General features: G+C 46.6%; 1 protein-coding gene across 1 annotated transcript; it reads right to left on the reverse strand.

Moving 5' to 3' along the window:
* Positions 1 to 5368: 5368 nt before the first annotated feature.
* Positions 5369 to 17517, reverse strand: EDEM1 (ER degradation enhancing alpha-mannosidase like protein 1). The gene is made up of 12 exons (XM_015875343.3): positions 16997 to 17517; positions 16647 to 16719; positions 15579 to 15682; positions 14603 to 14774; positions 13738 to 13921; positions 13053 to 13227; positions 12411 to 12531; positions 11859 to 12029; positions 11203 to 11276; positions 10225 to 10321; positions 9341 to 9526; positions 5369 to 8509 (listed from the first exon to the last, which is right to left on the reverse strand). The coding sequence occupies exons 1-12, from the start codon at positions 17401 to 17403 to the stop codon at positions 8420 to 8422; spliced, it is 1854 nt and encodes a 617-aa protein (XP_015730829.2). The 5' UTR covers positions 17404 to 17517; the 3' UTR covers positions 5369 to 8419.
* Between the last annotated feature and the right edge of the window lie 1090 nt (positions 17518 to 18607).

Below are 18607 nucleotides of genomic sequence, written 5' to 3' on the forward strand. Positions count from 1 at the left end.
CTAAGTAACCTCACCCACGGTCCAGAACTGTGTTTCTATGCATTTCCTCCAGCCAAAAGGTATTTGATATGCACACACATCCAGCTTCAAGAGGGGAAGGCAGAATCAAAGCACATGAGATTGGCGGGTTAAAGGAGCAAAGGAAATTGTTCCAAGTTGGGTGAAGAGGATGCACTGCCCACATTACCCTGCTGTAAGGAGGAAGGAACCTCCTCAAAAGAGAAAAGGTTTCTTTTTCAATGGATCTGGATACCTTATTCCTAGCACATATCTCCCATCCCCATCTCTTCATGTTAAGCAGCAGCTCCAGCCAATCCTTCGAAGTCATAACCTCTTCCATTGATCTCTCTGCCTGATAAATAATTTCCATAGAAACTGGAAATAGTCCCTAAACCAGTGGAGGCTTCCTTATTTCCAGCAATTATCTGAAGGTCTGATTTGCATGTTAAATGTCACCTGTATAAATTAAAACTGTTTACTGCTAACACTGCCATTGTTCTGAGCCATCAGGCAGTAGGCTGACTCTGTGTCCTGCAGAAAGCTCTGCCACACACCCCTTGGTATGGGTACAGCCCCAAAATGCCTGCAGGGACTGGAGCCTGACCCCCTGCAGTCAGCCCTGCTGCACACAGCTGCCAGAACAGAGCATCATAGAACCATTAAGGCTGGGAAAGACCTCTGAGATGTTTTTGCTTTCCTGATACCGACCAGTAACGACCAGAAGTTTGCAAAGCCTGTGAACCAATACAAAGCCAAAGCCAGCGAGAGGCGACTCTTAGACCTTCCCATTTCAGCCTCCAAAACCATAAATGCTGCGGCCCATGGGTAGCAGCCCCCCAGGGGGGACGGGCAGTGCCCCCAGTGTGGGTGGTGAAGGGGAACGTGGGCATCCTCAGCACAGAGCAGGGAATTGTTATGCTGTGGAAGTTTACGGCATGATTATTCTGTCACACTCTCCAGTTCAGCCCAGAGATCAATCTAGGTGAACTAATTTCTTCTCCCTAATGATTAAATGCTTCATATTAATGTAACCCCAAGGAGGCAGCTCAAGAAGCCTGTGTTTCCATTACCTGGCCTAATTATAGCTTGAGAATCGTTTTGTACCTCCTCGGCTTTCTCCAAATTCATTATTTCTCAAAGCTTTCCTGCACCTCCCGTTCTCATCCACGCTAACACAGCCAAAGCAGTGAGCAGGACTGCCGGGGTGCAGAGCTGACTGCAGCAGTGCCCTGCAGCTCATGCATGCACCAAAAGCACCCAGAGATGGGCTGCACTGCTGGCTGTGCTGCTGGGAAGAGCAGATCTTACCTCCCTGCACACACAAGGGCACACAGTAAGGATGAGCTGATAAACATGGTGATGTCTGCAGATGATCAGGAAACCAAACAAATACCAAGTGATGCAGCAGACTCTGCACTCTCCATGTGAATCACCACATCCCTTCATGCTCCCAGCCTCACCACAGCATCGTGCACTGTTGAGGTCAGTGCCCTCCTGCATCTTCTAAAGCACAGTAACCCCTTCCACCTTTCTCTCCTCCTTCTCTCCACCCCCTTCTTCTCTTTTCTCAAGCAGTTATCGCTCTCCAAGGCTGTCATAACCCCGGGCTCATTACAGCCACCAATTAGGGCTTGCTGTAAGCTAAGTATGTTTGTGTTCATTGAGTTCTACCAAACGATGAATATAAACCAGGATTCGCTTTGCCTGCAGGAATCAGGGGTTAGAGCAGCCCTATTGATTGCTGGCTTGCAGATAAAACATGGTCACAGTCCCACCAACACCCCCGCAGCTCCCATAGCAGCCCCAGTCCTGCACTATACTGCAGTGGGCACAGTTGGCTCTGGGAACTCTGCTCCCCACAGCAGCCATAGCAGAGGGAAAACACTTCTGTTGCAACAGTAAGGTACACTAACGTGCTTTTGTTTCATTTACCTTTCATTTAGACTGTTATTACAAGGCAGCGCAACTTTCATAACCATGCATCCATTATCATCGGAGTTATCCCTCCAGGAAATTATGCTGAAGTATCTGAGAACCAAAGATAAATTACATGTTGTAATTATAGCAGCAAGCTCGCTGCTGCAATGGCTGCGAAGATATAAAGCAGAAGTGGGTTAGAGCTGCTCACAGCCAAGGAGAACAGGATCCGACCCCAAAGCCTCGCCGCTGGGAATGCAGAAACAACAGCACAACACCGACTCAGCAGCAGCCAGAGAATGGCACTGCGAAGGATTACAGCTTTCCTCCCTGTTCAAGAAGGATTTCACATGAACAGATTTAAACTGAAATCGCTGTTGAGTATTTACTCCAAAGGCAATTCTCATCCGTCCGCATGCAGTGCCCTTCAGTGCAGCAGAACCACGTCCCCAGGGCTGGTCTTTGCCTTTGTGCCTCCAGGTCTGAGCACAGCATGGAGCACATCACAGCCAGGTGCTGCAGCCCACTGCTTCTCACACACCAGGGCTTCAAACTTCTGCAATAGGACATTTCCATTTCGGAGCACCAATAATTCCATGTGCTGCCTGGAGTGTATTGTGAGTCCTGAGGTCACACTGTGGCACAAACACCTGCAGTGAATCTGCTGAACTTCCAGCACAGCAAATCCTGATGAAATCCCTGGCCCTGGGACACAGGATAAGGCAATCAGCTGGAAAACAAACAGAGCTTTGCTTCATCTCATCTCTGCCCAACACGGGGCAGCCCCACTGCACTCAGCACAGGGCTGTTGGAAGGCTCCTGGAGCCAACTGCCCATAGGACCAAAGCGATCCCATGATGGCACATACAGGGATGGGCTCAATGTATTCAGACTGAATACATTCTTTATAGTGTCTTCACAGAACCACACAGTTGCTCTGGTTGACAAAGGGCAGCCTCCTTGTCAGAGCAGCTCTGTGCAGTGCAGTGCAGACTGGGGCTGCCCAGGCCTTGCTCCCTCTATTCCACACAAACCAGCACCCAGCACCTCAGATGGGGTTTTTTAATGGTAATATGAAGTGCCTGGAACAAACAGATTTTGCTGCTCCTGTATTTCTTATGTAGGAAGAATTGTCCCTAATTAGATAATACTAGATTTCTTGGCTCACCCAAAGTAATTCAGAAATAAGACTCTCATTATTAATGGGATGTACCATACAAAGAAACCAGGCAGGGTTTAATAATGCAGAAAAAATATTAAATGGAGAAAGGTTTTAATTCTTAATAAGTAGATCCATGGGTTTCATTAACTGCTGTTCGGGATTTTTTTTTATTTCCAGGGTCGGTTTTATTACCTAATTAATTAAAGCCTGACCAATAAGATACATTAATCTAATGGAGCTGCATCTTGTATTAACAGCAATACTAATTAATCACCCAACTGAAACATTCCTCATTGCTGAAAGCTTCCCAGTGCTAAGCTACAGACCACAGCAAGGAGAGGGGGAGGATGGGCTGCTCAGCCCTGCTCTGCACAGCAGGGCAGCTCTATGGGGCAGGAGGAGAGATGGCTGCCATGTGGGTCCATCCTGACCCCACAACAGCACTCCAGCTCTGGACACAAGAACCAACGCTGGGTTTGTATCTTAGAGCCTCCAGTAAGGCTGCTTTGAATGAAGGGAGCCATGGGCGAATCATGGAATCACAAAGGCTGGAAAAGACCCCTCAGATCCCCCAAGCTCAAAGGAAAAAGGAAGTTTGAAGCAAGGAGAAAAGCAAACACCTCCATGAACTGGAAGAGCAGGTTCTGTCACAGCAGCGCTGCTGGTGTTTGTGCTTTTCTTGCTCGTTTCTCCTTAACGCTTCACAGCTCCACCTAAAGGAGAAAGGTGCTCACCAAAACGAGGCAACGCTGCTTCCAAACGCTCCACCCCGAAGACATTACTTTGTGCTGCTGCTGTAGAACTGCCACATTTCCAAACAGTGGCACAAGAGTGGTCTCTTGTGGAAGCAGATCAGATTTACAGCAGCCTAAGGATGCTGGAACCCAAACCTTTCCACCCTCCCACTGTATCTCACAAGTCACACTGGGTTTGCTTGATGTATTTCACCCTATAAAATGCCCAGAACTGTCATACACGCTTTCAAGCTTTAGATGCCCTATCATAAACTCTCATATACAAACCTGCCTGATCACAGACAATAGCAATGCTGACCTAAGAGAAGCTCCAGTCAAAGCAGTCTCATTGCAGAGCTGTATCATAGCGACCCATCAATTTTCCCACAGCAGACAAGGGGGAAGAAAGGGTAAGGAGCATGGTCAGTACAGCCAATAGCTGCTTGGGGCAGTGACACCACCTGTAAATGGGCAACCACAGGGAAGGGCAGCAGAGCATCCAGAACATGCACTGGGTTCTCCACAGACCAAGAGAAAGGTGCTGGGAGACAACAGCTGGTCAGTGCTCAGCCACAACCCATTACCTGCTCACAGGGGTCAGCTCAGTGCCACTATGCTGCCTTCCTTCACCCCACAGCAAATCAGTGCATTCAGCACAGGCTGCCCTTCCAAGCAATAGCCAGGGAAACCAGGGTAGTGGGAAGGAAAGGAGCTGCTTCGTTGGAGATGGTTACTTCCAATCTTCCTGCAGGACAGAGCCAGCCCTCCATCTCTGCTAAATGAAAAGGCAGCATATATAAATGTCTTGTCTGGTAATCAAGGCAGATGGAGCTGGCAAAAAAAAGCCTCAACCACCCAGTAACTGCTTCTACAAACCATTAACTTACTGTGTATTACTGCGAGGATGTGGCTGCAAACTGCCTTTAATCTCACGCAGGAAAAATGATGCATACCTGTTATGTGTTCCTGAGCTAAAAAGGTCTGAGGCACAGACAGAGATGAGTTATCCCTGGTGAAAAAGAACTGTCAAGCTCTGGGTTAGGCAGGTGATCCCCCCCCCACCCCCCAACCAGCCAGCAGAGCAATGGGTCTGAGCACAGTACTGTGCTGTTCACTGTAACAGCAATGCTTTGGGCAGTGACACTTTGTGGTGGTTCATTAAATCCGAATCCCCAACCCACTCTGTTTGTGGCACGCGGGTGGAGATCTACACTCCCCACACACACAAGACCACCCCAGACACCCACAACAGAACCAGAGAGCTGATTTAGGGCTTTATTACTTGACTGAAGTGATGTTGGAGCTCTACAGACAGGTCAAACCACAGAGAACTTCAGGAAGAGCCCCAGACCTGCTTGAACAGCCCCAGACCCGCCTGAACAGCCCCCATGGGTGCTTCCCTTTACTCACTGCTTCTCCCAGCCCACCTTCACCTCCTGTCAGGTGAACAGCAAAGATGAGGTGCACACACTCTGTCTTTCTCTGCCTTTGGGAGATGATATGTAAACTTGACGATGAATTCACAGCAGCTACAGAAAAACACAGCTAGAAGTGGTCAAATACATCATTTTTAATGCAAAACTTTAAAATCGAAGCTCAGCTTTAAAAACTTTGGACATTTCACAATAGCGCGTTTGGTCCCGTTAAAGGTTCCCCATCCCCAATTAAATACTCTGTTGAAAAACAACAATTAAGCATACACTGTATCTTTAATTAGGAAACATTGATATTGCACATGATACCAAGAAATACAAAACCTGTTTCAGCAAGTTATTCCAGCAGTGTTACCAATTTCATTGACCTCTGATTTTCACAAACCAATCCATGTTAGTGCACAGCATGTGCCCTGCCATTACAGAGGAAAGTATCTCAGAACACTTGTTTTCTTATTCCAAGAGAGAAAAGTTGGCACCTTGAAGAACACAAACCTTCCACCATGTACCAGAACCAGCCTCCCAGGAGGCAGGAATGCTCCTGTGGGATGACAGCCATTAGCTCACCTTGGCAACACAAATTCCAGCACAGTTTCAATGAGAAGCTGCCCATCCACGAGCTGGCATTGCAACTAATGACCTAGGTCATTATGGGCTGAAAGACTGCAAGGCCTGCTCGCTCTGCTCCCACTGCATATTGCTTCTCACTGCTCTTGGCACATGCAAGAAGTGAAAAGCAAGGTGGTAGGAGATTGTGCAACTTCATTTCAGCCCTGTGCTTCCCTGGGGAAAACACTGGAGCAGACTGCAGTGCACACACTCAGCTGGAACCCTTACGAGGCTTTTCAGAAGGCACAATACAGAGGCAACTGCACAATGCATAATAAACATTCAGAGAGCTCCAGTGCCAGGTGGGGAAAAACCACCACCAGAAACATCCACAACGCACCCAGGGAAATGTCAGTGTTGGCATCCACTACACTGATTTGAAATGGAATGTTCCAGAACACCACATTACTGAGCACAGCAAGGTCTGACCCTGCAGCATTTCAGAAACCGCAGGCATTTCTGCTGTCTCCCTCCTGCAGAAGGCAGAACACACTCCCTCCATGCATCCTCCCACCCTTCTGTAGATGTTCACAAACTGCAGTGCGCCAACACGCCCAGCCAATGCTCACTGGTTAAGGAGAACCATTCCCAATACGTCTGGATATGAACACACTGAATGTGTGTTCTGCTTTGATTGAGGCAACTGAACAGACATTCCAGCAATAGGTTTGCAAAGTCAGTTCTGAAGGAGTCGGAACTGCCAGCTGCCAAAGATAGCAAAGGCAACTGATTCTACTGCAAAGTTTGGGAAATCTTAACATATTTCCCTCTACCTCCAAAATCTCCTATTAAAACACATTCATTAAAACCAGGAAGACAGGAATATGTATTTTTTTGCCTGAATATGAGATCCAGCTGTCATGGAATAAAAGATTCTACAATGAGGTCCCTGAGATACATCTGCACACTAAAAGATTCAAGCAATAACCTCTTAAGCACTAACTTCATATTTATTAGAAATGTTTTGAGTTGTAATATATGGCTTACGAGAACAGATGTTAACATTAAAAGGTGAAAATACAGCAGATCAAGTTTGTCCTTATTTTAAGCCTTAATTTAAAAACAATGAACCCAAATTGTAACCTTCAATTGCTTCAACTGCAGTCAGCAGCAGCAAGTAAAAAGCATATAAGCAACAAGGAGCCATTGGAAAAAACAAGGACTAAGTTGTTTGGCCTTGGTTTGTTCTCAGCCCTCACAACAGCACAGCCTGAATTCAACTACCCTCCTCCTAAAAGTTCATATATTGCTATTCCTCAAATATACCTGAGCTGCAATTGAAGATGGCGGGGTGAAGCACCAGCAGTTTTCTCACTGGAATCAAAAGGCACAGCCTGCAGTACACTCCAGCACTGTGCACAGCACCGACAGCTCCTGCAGGCACAGTTATGATGGCACATATCAAACTGCCTCATGACAGAAGGATGAGCTCACACCTCTCACTGACTCCCGCCCTACAATGATGCAGAGATGGCCCCGTTACCGATAACACTGACAGAAAACAAGCCCAGAAGTATTCTTTGGGATGGGCACAGCAGCTGTGCTGTTAGAAAAGTTATTTCTTTTCCTTTTGAAGTTGTCTGACATTTGAGTTACTCTTTAAATTACTTTGGGACCAACTGCATATTCAAACTCAGAAATACTCCATCCCTCCTCCCAGGTAAGCTCAGTTTGTCCTGGTATTGAGGAAAACGTAAGGCACTAACATTAATGCTGTAAGGAATGTGAAGGAGTTTGTTCTGCACGGACTGTTAGAGCAGTTCTCAGCAGCATCTCTCTGGACGAGGCACCAGGCACAGGGCAGGCACTGTGACCCTGGACATTAGCTGCTTCCACAGCTGAGTGGCTTTGAAGTTTGACCCCTCGTCCTCCCCACCCTACCCCACCCTCCCTTACAAAAGAAGGCACCAAATTTGTGTTATTACTGGTTTCTGTAGCTACAGCCCTTGTGACTGCACGGCAATATTCAACCGTGCACATGAGGGATCTCATGACTACACTGACAGCTTCTTATGTGATCAAGAGCTATCTTATCAAGACACAGTTCTTCACAGAGCATTTTTGTTTTAGCCAAAACCCACCACCAGCGGGTCCCTACCTGAGAAGCACTTCAGATTGTGTATTGCTGATCTGAATAACCCAATAATTAAGCTTGGTGTAAGAAATTGCACTTTCCCATTCCTTCCCCAATCCCAAGATCATTTCAAATTAAATACCTAACCCTTTTCCAAAGGGAAATCTGGGATGCAGCTACAGAGAGGTAGCTAAGTGGCACAGGCCAATTTTTTTTTTCCTTTAAGTATATCCAACCTTCATTTTGAACATTTTTCTTAAGAAGTCTTAAAACAAGAAATCTCTATTTGGGAGGCACATGGAGTTCCCATAGTTCAAAAGACTGAACTCGTAAGGGAATTAAATCTCCCTTCGCATCCATAATTGAAAACTAACAAGCATGGGGACACCCACGTGACTCAGCACACACAGCTGTGCAGCTGAAGAGGAATATCCAGAGCCAAACCCCACGCTCTTCCTGGCACGTGACAGAAGTTACTTTGAAGAACCATTCAGATTAAGCCCACCATCTGATCAATCTGTCTCATGTAGTTGCTCTTCAATGGCAGCAAGTATCTCCTCTCATCTGGAACTCTGTTACACTGTTAACAAAATGAGAATAATGAGAATTAAGGAAACCTGCAGACAATCAATCCCGTATCTTCTTTTAATACCGCAGTCATTTCAGCATTGATGACCACAGCCTTCTTCCCAGTACAGAGCATTGTAACCAGCAGCACTTTCAGTGCTTTCTCTCCCTTTACAAACGTGCAGCACAATCATCAGCAAGCAGCAAGCATTTCTTCAGAGCAAGCTGCAAGTTTCCAAATACAAGCCAAACTATTACAGCTTGTTATTCGATCAATACTTCCTTCACTATGACAACTGTGAATGTCTTTTTAAGATGAAATGCTCCTCTTCTACAGGGCTGGGGAAGGAAGGACGAAGGAGCCACGGCTAGAAGCTACCAGCAGAGACTTAAAAACATGTATTAAAAACATAACTGTTTTGGTTGCTGACAGGCAATGGACCCATACTTCAGCACTCAGTCAATTCCTGTTCAAGAGAAATCACCTTCATTTATGCCACCCTCTGCTCTTCTCTCTCCCCTCACAGGAACAAAGGAGAACTTTCAGGACAAGATAAAATGGAAGAGAAAAATAACTGGAAATGAAATGAACAAAGAAGAAACTCCTTACTGCAAAATACTTAAAAGAGGACAGGATTCACCTTCAACACAGACCCTCTCACCTTACCTAACCTGCCCATTTCAATGCTCAAAGGGCTGTTTTAACAAAGGCGCTGCTTGGCTATTTAACACTTACATAGGAAACAAAGCAGAACCCTGAAGTACCACCTGCAAGCTATTCTTCCTCTGCCTAACCCAGTCCAACACACAGTAACACACCAGGGACAGTCAGTGCATTGCTTACATTAGAACTGAAGTTGACGGCCTTTAATTCATTAGTCTTGACTTTTTCTGTGCTGCCCTCTTCCCCAGGGAGGATATCTTGCCACAGCGAGTTCCGAAAACGTTCATCCACAGACACAATATGTCCCTCAGTAGTAAACATATATTTATTTCCAGACTTATGCACTGGATTGTCTTCATCAAACAACTACAGGAGAGAGAGACGGAGCTGAATTAAGCATGCACATTTTTCAAGTTCCCCCATTAAGAAGCTAAAAAGCACAGTCACATGCGTCAGTTCACACACTCTGAAGCACCACACTAAAAGCTGCTTTTTAGTGGCTAACTGCTGTCAGAGCAAACGGGAAGAAACAGTTTTGATATTTTAGCAGTTAAGAGAGCAAAACTTCTCATACAACTTCAATCACCCTTATTTTTCTATGCTGCGTGTCTTTCTATGCAGACGTTTCTAAGCTGGCATCCCACTGTTATTATTCAGTTGCACATTTTTTATAGTAAAGGACATTGAGAACAGTAGCTTAAGCCATGTTGGCTCAAATATTTTCTCCTATGACTGCCAAAGCCTGATAGAGAGTAACTGGAGGGCTGCTGCTATTCATCTAAAAAGGCTACAAGCAGCAACTCAGCTGAGCCGCAGCCACCTTCAGTCTTTCTCCTTTTTCCTTGCAGCTTCCAACCCTGAAAGAGCTGCCAGCTCTTTTATTTCAGCATACCAAGCCCAGGCAGCTGCCCAAACCTCCAGGATTAGAGTGGGGTCAAAGAAAGGAGCACACAGTGCCACTTAAATACCTCCTGTTCCCCAGAGCCCTGCACAATTTCAGCCTTCTTGTTGTGTTTGTGCACAAAACTCGCAAGAGAGTAACTGTGAAATTATTACATACATACCAGGTACAAATATTTACATGTTTCACTGAGAAAAAAGCTCTCCATTCGATCCTCTTTTGTTTTCTCCACCACATGGTGTAACGTAGCATAGCCACACCTGAAAGATTTAAGTTTCATTTGAGCTTAGAAGGACTCTCTAAATACTGTTCAACTTCAGACCATACCAGTGCAGTAGGGGTTGGGTTAAAATGACACAAGTCTCTTATCAGGAAGCACTGATGATTCAGGTATCCTGATGAGACTGCAACCACATGCGCTGTGGTTGACTGTTCCACTGTGCAGACTCCAAAGAAGCAAGGTGCTCTCCAATCACCCTGCATAAACAGGTCATTTCCCCACAGTGAGTACAATGAGACACAGCTCTGGAAGCCTGCTCTCAAGAAAAGGTTTGCTCCTGAGTTACCTACTACTTTTCATCCAAATCCCACTTAACTTCAGAACGTCACCATTTTATAAGACATTACAGGTAGTGCAGACTTGTCTATGAAAGCAAAGCAAACGCCCACAGCAAAACAAAGATCCGCCATCCTGCCTTTGACTCCGTCAAGAGGTTCAGATGTGCATAACAGATAAGCAGGATTCCCAGCTGCTGACTGGATAAGAAAGCTGATGTGCAGCAGCCTCGCTTACAGGCCATGCTTCCAGTTAGTTAAACAGCACAGGCCAATGAGGTGACAATTACTATTGCAGGAGCCATAGGAAAATAATAACTTTACCAGTTTTTGCCAATTGATCATCAATAACACATTTAAAGAGTAGCTGTAAAATTAGGAAGGCATAAATTTGTTACTGGGACAAGAAACTTCATTTTCAAATGAGAAATATAACTGTTCAATATATAACTAATCACTTGTGGTTTTCATGGAGGATTGGTCTTTCTGGTTTACCTACACTTAGCAGATTGGATTCTAGAGAGTATTTACATAAAATAGATAAGTATATAGCAGTGAGAGAAAGCAAAGAACACTGAAGACTGACTTTGCTTTTGTGTATTTTTCCAAACTCTGCAGAATATCCATTCCCACATGGAGGTAAAACGGGTTCTTTGTGGCCTAAAAAAGGAAGAAAGACAACGGGCAGAGTCAGAATTTCTGAAACCTTGTAGAAGTAACAGTTAGAGGCACAGCAGTATCAGACTCTCACGTGTTACAGTATATTTATCTTTATAGGAACGTGACTTAGATTACTCTGTGCAACAACGCAGTAAAACCTGTCATAACATCAAGCTCTGATAGCTTTCCTACAGCCAGAAAGCCATTCCAGTTTACTGCATCTGCTGCCAGAGACCGTGCCTGGACAACACAGCAGAGAAAGCAATTACATTTACTTCAGTGATTTCTATTAAGAAGTCACAAGGTCTCTTCTGTGTAAAAGTCTGCCAGCTATTCTTCAACAGGGTGTTTAGTCTTGCTTTTGCTTTATGTATAAAAGAGGCTGTTTTCAAAGCAAACAACATAGCAACGACATAACATAACAATCAACCACTGAAACAGAGACCTCTGTGTAAGAAGTGCAGATACAGAACCACTAAGTTCTATGGCTAAGTACACAGCAGGGACTGCAGCGGGGAGAAAGAGACTGAAGAAAGCCATCTTTGCCAAAACACGAGCTGTAAGTTAGGAATAACGAAGTACCTGGTAAAGAAGATACGTGGATTCCACTAACTCTGGCCTCAGTGGATAAAAGGGAACATCTGGTGCTTGCAATTGCCAGTTGTATCTTTCTGGGAGAGCTCCATACCGTTTCCATATGGCATAATAAAAAGCATGGAGACAAATAGCATCTTCTACGTCTCCTATCAACACCTAGACATGACAACAGCCATAAGCATGCATGCTTAATACTGAAGGCCAGCAAACTGCTCTCTGTGTATAAGAACACGTCATATAGTGAAACACTGCCCTCACACACAGCATACTAACACTGAGGTTACATGAGTAAGTTACAAAGCATCTCAAAGCTTACATAAAGCAGGCCTTAGCCTTCCAACACTGTAATGCTGAACTGAAGCACAGAGGCTGAACTGTCCTAGAGCTCACTCTTACCAGAACAGCCAGTTCAAAGCCACAGGTTAAAGCTCATCTCAGTGGACGCTCAGCCTCACTGACAGGCTGGGATTAGAGTGAGTCTCTCTGAGAACCTGCCCACTGCATCTCTCAGCCTTTAAAAGAAATAGCTTGCTTTACCTGTAGTCCAGGAAAAAAGGCTTGCAAAGAGTCAATCCACGTGTTCATCAGCTGTCCAGTGAACATGTTTACATTAACATACAAAGGCGGGTCACCTTCACCTTCATTGCAAGCTTCTCGACTGCCAAGTAACAATAAGAACAACCTTCACTGTTTTATGAGAACACAATGCACGTTTAATTTTCAGCACTGCCAATAGTAAAGAGAACAAGCTGCAGTTGGTCACTGCTAGGCTCAAAGACATTTTGAAAAGCACAAACAAGTCCATCCAGCTCTAAAAAAATGTATTTGTGTGCATCATATTCTTTAGCTTTGTCAGCAGACTCCCTACCAAGAAGTCACACAAGGTAAGATCAGGCATAAGTACTATACTAGCTAATTTAATACACTCCCTTCACAGTTCTACAGCCTTCTCTCAGCCTAGGCTTTAATGATTTGGATAGTAATGAGCTCAGCTTCTTTGCACCAATAACACCATACAGATCATAGCTTTCTTTCCACAGTGACTACCACAAAAATAAGGTTTTCTTCTTTGAAGAAGAGAAAAAATTCTGTAGAGAGTGACCAAACATTATATAAGCCATCATATCTTACTAGAATCTTTAGTGTTTAGAGAAACGATACACATATAAAGTAACATACCCCCTTCGTAAGTGGTTCTGAATGTTCTGATAAGCATCAATGAACATCTCTAAGTCTTCCTTCTCTCCAAAGAGGATGTAGGACTTCAGGAGGTATTCATAAAATGAATCTGATCCTGCTCCCAAGCCACTCTGCTTTCCAACCCAATGGCCAGTTTGAATATTCACAACATTTCCTGATAGAACAGACAGAAGTTTTAGTCTTAACAATCTTAAGTGCATCAGAGAAAAAACAATCAGAAACAGGAACTTCAGAATAGAACACTTCCAAAAAAAACCTTAAGAGGAGTAAACAGATTATATTCAATGTGTTACAGTGCCTTCATCCTGGGAGCTGGAATACACCTGCTCTCGTTTTAAGTACTTTTAGTTACCTGCCAACCTCAACCATATTAAGAGGAAGAGAAATGAAGACCTCCCGGTTCATTTCCCAGATTAATGAAACTCTAGTCTTTGCAAACCCATGCCCTAAGAACTCTCATGATCCATTTTTCTAATGAAACTCTAAAGTGCTATTAGGCCAATGGAAAGCACAAGGAGAGCACGACTTAACAGCTACAGAGGTAACAGATCAACAAAGTCTTTAACACATGAATGAAATCTATGGAGTAACAGCACTCTAATACAGGAGACTGAGGCAGCCTAAAACATACAGCCAGGCAATACAGTGTCACCTCAGATATTACCTAGCAGTCCAGTGTTGTTACTCCTGAGACTCCAGAGTGCTTTGACAGCTCTCCTGGCCACCCATTCAAACGTGGAATCACCAAGCAGCCTGCTCAGAATACCAAACTCCACCAACAAGGAACCAGCTCCTGCAGTGCAGGTTTCATTATTGCTGTTTGGAGGAACCCCTTTCTTCAGGTTGACCTGTAAAGCAGAAAGAGTGCTAACAGCAACAAGGCAGACTGCACCTCACAAAGCCATGCTCTGACCTGCAACCTTGCACTTACTATAAGGCCTTTCTAGATTGATTTTTGCAGTGCGCCAGCAGCAGCATATTGCTGCTTGGCCAAAGAATTCATAGAATCACAGAATGGCCTGAGTTGAAAAGGACCACAATGATCATCTGGTTTCAAAGCCCTGCTAAGTGCAGGGTCACCAACCAGCAGACCAGGCTGCCCAGAGCCACATCCAGCCTGGCAAATACCCGAAAATTCACCTTCAGCACAGGTATTCTCCCAGACTATTTGCCTTTATCGTATTTCTTGTCAACCTTCTCACTGACAGCACTGTTTGTTACTGTGGAAAGCACAGGGCAGGGCACGTCCTAGCCAAACAGCATGGAAAAAATAACTATTGACCCACAGGCTGCAATGTACACAGAGCAAGGAAACAGCCTGAAGAAAAGGTATGCTAAACATGAGGAACAACTTTTATAGCACCCATTTCACCACGGCTTAGTGCAGTTCTTGCACACACCCCATTTCAATACATCTTTGTGCAGGCCAGCAACCCCAGCTGCACAAACTGGGCACAGAACTTCAGCTGCAGGACAGGAGAGATACTGCTTCTAAATCCCCTCCACACTCCGCCAACACACTCACTTACCCGAGGATATGGAATTCCAGTTTTGGTGTTCTCAAATGCTGGGAGCAATCTCACTGCTAGGTCGTGAGCCATGTGCAGCAATTCATTGTCATAATCCTTAATGGTCATATCACCAAATGGCTGTTTGGCATCCGTGATTATTATGTGGGCAGAAAGCAGGCTTCCCAAAACCCTATTGGAAAAGAGCTCCAGGTTTTAAGTCTAATCTGAGCCTAGTTCTTCAGCTCAACTCTCACCAGCAGCACATTTAACAGCAGCACTGCTTTCTGCCTATTAGAGACACTACAGAAAGAGATCTGCTTCTTCCGGCACCGTTAGTGCTAAGATCCAGAAGTCAAGCTGGTTTTGTCAGCTGCAGAAATCTCAAGATCTTGTAATGCAAAACTCACCTCCCCCAGGAGCACACTTTAACCTACCACACAGACCACATTCCCCACCTTCTTTTTTTCTTACTCCTGCAAATGACACTAAGTTTGCTATATAAACCTAACATTTCACCCCCAAAAATCCTAATGAAGTTAAGCAGCAATTAAACAGGTTAAGGCAGTTATTCAAACAATTAAACCATTCAGTATCAGACACTATTTTAAACCCATCTCTAACGCCGGCGAGTTCTGCTTTTCATCTAAAACAAAAGTGAAAGCAAACAGAAGGTCCATGGAGGATGATCAAAACATGCAAACTCATGTTTGTGGTGCACAGAGCTGAGTCTGCTGCAAGACCAACAACAAAAAGTAGCAGGCTGAAAACCAAGGACAGCTGAAACTACCACTGCATCGCAGCACACCTGACACACTGAAATAGTGCTGAACAAGGAAAGATGCAACACTTTCATAGTATGCTCAGAAAAAAACCTGAGCCAAGGAACAATTATGTACTGAAGACTATCACAGAAATCCTTACCCATGATTTTATTTCCAATCTGTAGCACATGCACACTGAGCCTTTAACCCTGTTCTGGTTTAGGGCGACGTACCTGATGGTTGCCTCGAAAACTTGGACTGTTGAGTCTTTGTCAAATGAAACTGTGTCAATCACCAACTTCACCGCCCTCTGGAACTCGGAGGAATTCCCCATTACCTTTTAGATAAATAAAAATCATTATTATCATTATGCATAATTGCTGCTTGAAAAGAAGATGGGAAAATGAAAAATTGGTAAGCACAATACCTAGCAAGATCACCTTCAAGAGGTCATCAAATAAATGAATGCTTTACTACAGCCCACGTTACCTCTTCCCTGCAAAAACCCATCCTAAAGTACTACCTAACAGCAGCTGTTCAGAACTACAATGCTACCTCAGTTCAAAGACACCTGCAGTCCCACAAGCATTCTAAAAGAAGCTCTGTGCTAGTTCTGATTCTCAGTTTCCCACACCTGGGTCCAGAATTAACCAGCAAACAAACAATGACAGACTCCCACTTTCCTGGCCTCATTTCCACTGCTGATAGCTGAGCAGAACGGATCAGAGCGCCATATTGTCAAGGGCATCTGGAGTTCCTTGTGTATCTCAAAACCTCTCATCCACCTGACTTCAGCCCTTCAGAAAGTCACGACCATAAAGACCATACAGGGACTTAACAGACCCTGCCTTTAGATTTTAATTAGTGATATTATTTTAATTAGCGACATGATTGCTCGTGGTCATTATATCCCAGTTACACGAGTGGACCTTTCAATTCATTTGCAACATTCAGTTTGTTCCTCCCAGCTCCTCCTGCTCACCATCTGAGCTTCCTTCCTGAGCTTCTCATTCAGTTTAGCTTAAGTAGGCTCTGCAGTAACTCTAAAGCTCTTTCAGGCAGCACAAGTACAGCTATTGAAGAGATTAAAGCCTTTAAAGGACTAAGGGTTAGGAGATACCTGAAAGCTGGTGAGAATATCAGATTCTGCTGCATGCCTTTGCTAGTTCCCTGCACTGACAGCCAGCCCATCACTGCTCTCATCTATGACACCAGGCCCTTCCTCCTTGCTAACTAGTGGCTCTCTATGGGGCAACGTGTGTTCTGTCCGGACAAGAAACCAAAGTATTTCGGCAGCTCACCGCTAGGGTATCCAGTGCATCTATCAGCGTTAGCGAGTAGTTTCCTAAGACATCGTTGATGTTCAGATTGGAACTGTAAGACAGAAGCCAAACGTCAGCCATGCCGGCCAGGACACCGACACGGGCACAGTGACGGTACGGGGAAGTCGGGCGGTGCGTGTGGGGATGAGGCCACGGCCGGGCCGCGATAGTTGGGGTCGGACAGCGGGACAGAGCCGTGCAGGGCGGGCACGGGGAGGGGGGGCAGAGCCCCGGGGTGCTCCGGGAACGTGGGGACGCCGCCTCTGAGGCGGAACCGACTGGAAGAGGCCGCTCCCACAGCCCGGCCCGACCCCCCGCGCCCCACTCACGGGTCGTCGCGGTCGGGCCCGCGGCCGCAGCAGTGCAGGGGGTCGAGCTCGTCGCTGGGGAAGGCGTGCCGCATGTAGCTGTCGTAGCCGAAGGCGAACATCCCGCGGGCGGCGTCCCGCAGCCGGGCCCGCAGCTGCGGGGGGAACGCGGCGCTGTAGCGGCTCTCGTACTCATCGCGCCCCGCAGCGCCGGCACCGCCCCGCAGCGACCCCCAGTGCGACGAGACCCCGCCGGGCGGCGGCCGAGAGGAGCCGGGAGGACCGAGAGCGGCGGAACGCGGCGGGAACGGGAAGGGCAGGCGGAGGCGGAGACAGAAGCCGGGCCCCAGCGCGGGGAGCAGCGCCAGCAGCGCGTGCAGCGCCAGCCTCAGCAGCAGCAGCCCCAGCACCACCGACCGCCATTGCATGGTCGCCCGCGCGCCGCGCGCATAGTTCCGCCGGGCCGCCCGCCCGAGCCGCGGCTGCTGGGACGGCGGAAGAGAAACGGAGAACTCGGCGGCGGGGAGCCCGCCCCGCCCGCGGCCCGTTGGACGAAGCGCGGGGCGGGGCGGGGACGGGCGGCGCTCATAGGCCAGCCGAGATGTCAATCATGGGGGGAGGGGAAGGGGCGGGGCGGACGGCGGACGGGGCAGTCGTGGCAGCGCGGGGCGAGCGCGGCGCTTCCGGCTGCGTCACCAACGAGCGCGGGGTCACCGCGGAACGGGGCCGCTCCTATAGCGCTCCTATAGCGCCCCCTGGCGGTGGCGGAGCAGCAGCACGGCACGGCCGCCATCCCGGCACCAACACGGAGCCCCTCCCAGATCATCCACACTAAAAACTGCTATTTTAACAAAGTAATGAGGTACACAGCTCTAACAGCCATCCAAGCAGCTGCTCTACCACACATAAATATGCCAAGGAACATTTTTCTTTCCAACGCTTTTATTGAAGCACTCCAAAACGATCACAATGATAGATGCCGCCTTTAACAGAACGAAGCCTGCAGTGTCAGAAGTACAAGGCACTAATCCTGGCACTAAGGTCTATTACCAACCTGCCGCCGCAATGGAATCAAAGCCATCACGGCTTTCTTCTCCCTTATGTGCACGCTCCTGTTCCATCTCACTTGTATCCCGTTTCATATTCATCCAGCCCTCTAGTGTACGGCTCAGTGCAAGCCCAAGCCAGCAGGGAGCAGAGCTGAGGCACACAGCCCAAGGAGAGCAGCGGTTTAACATTCACTAAGCACAAACAAGGCGAATCGTGACATGCCAGCACACCCATTGCACAGCCAGAGTCACTACACAACTCCATGTTAGAAAAGTTACCTTGATAATGCAGCTAAACCATACTTCGGTCATTCTAGACCCCCCACATGATGCTCACTGCTTTAACCAGAAAGACTGCTTAAGTCCTGCCCTATTCCACCCAAGTCAGAGTTTTTCTCAACCTATCAGGATGGCCTTTCCAACCTGATTCCATGAAAATGGAAAAAGAAAACAAACCAATAAACTTAGGAGCTCCAAGGGCCATAGAACAGCTCCACCCACATCTGTGCACTTCTCACATTAGATGATGCCCAACAGATTTCTATAACACAACTACTGCAACCAAATTCAGCAGACTGCTCCT

Source organism: Coturnix japonica, chromosome 15 (assembly GCF_054131305.1).
Source record: "Coturnix japonica strain WE chromosome 15, WE-NBRP24, whole genome shotgun sequence".
In the NCBI taxonomy this organism is placed as follows: Eukaryota; Metazoa; Chordata; class Aves; order Galliformes; family Phasianidae; genus Coturnix; species Coturnix japonica.

What these genes read in the sequence shown, in the direction of transcription:
- EDEM1 (XM_015875343.3), bottom strand. Translation starts at nt 17,403, where the DNA reads ATGCAATGGCGGTCGGTGGTGCTGGGGCTGCTGCTGCTGAGGCTGGCG. An exon ending in CATGTAAATATTTGTACCTG is followed by an intron (nt 9,527 to 10,224) that starts GTATGTATGTAA and finishes TCTCTCCTGTAG; the next exon opens with TTGTTTGATGAAGACAATCC. An exon ending in CCGTCAACTTCAGTTCTAAT is followed by an intron (nt 8,510 to 9,340) that starts GTAAGCAATGCA and finishes TTTTGTTAACAG; the next exon opens with TGTAACAGAGTTCCAGATGA.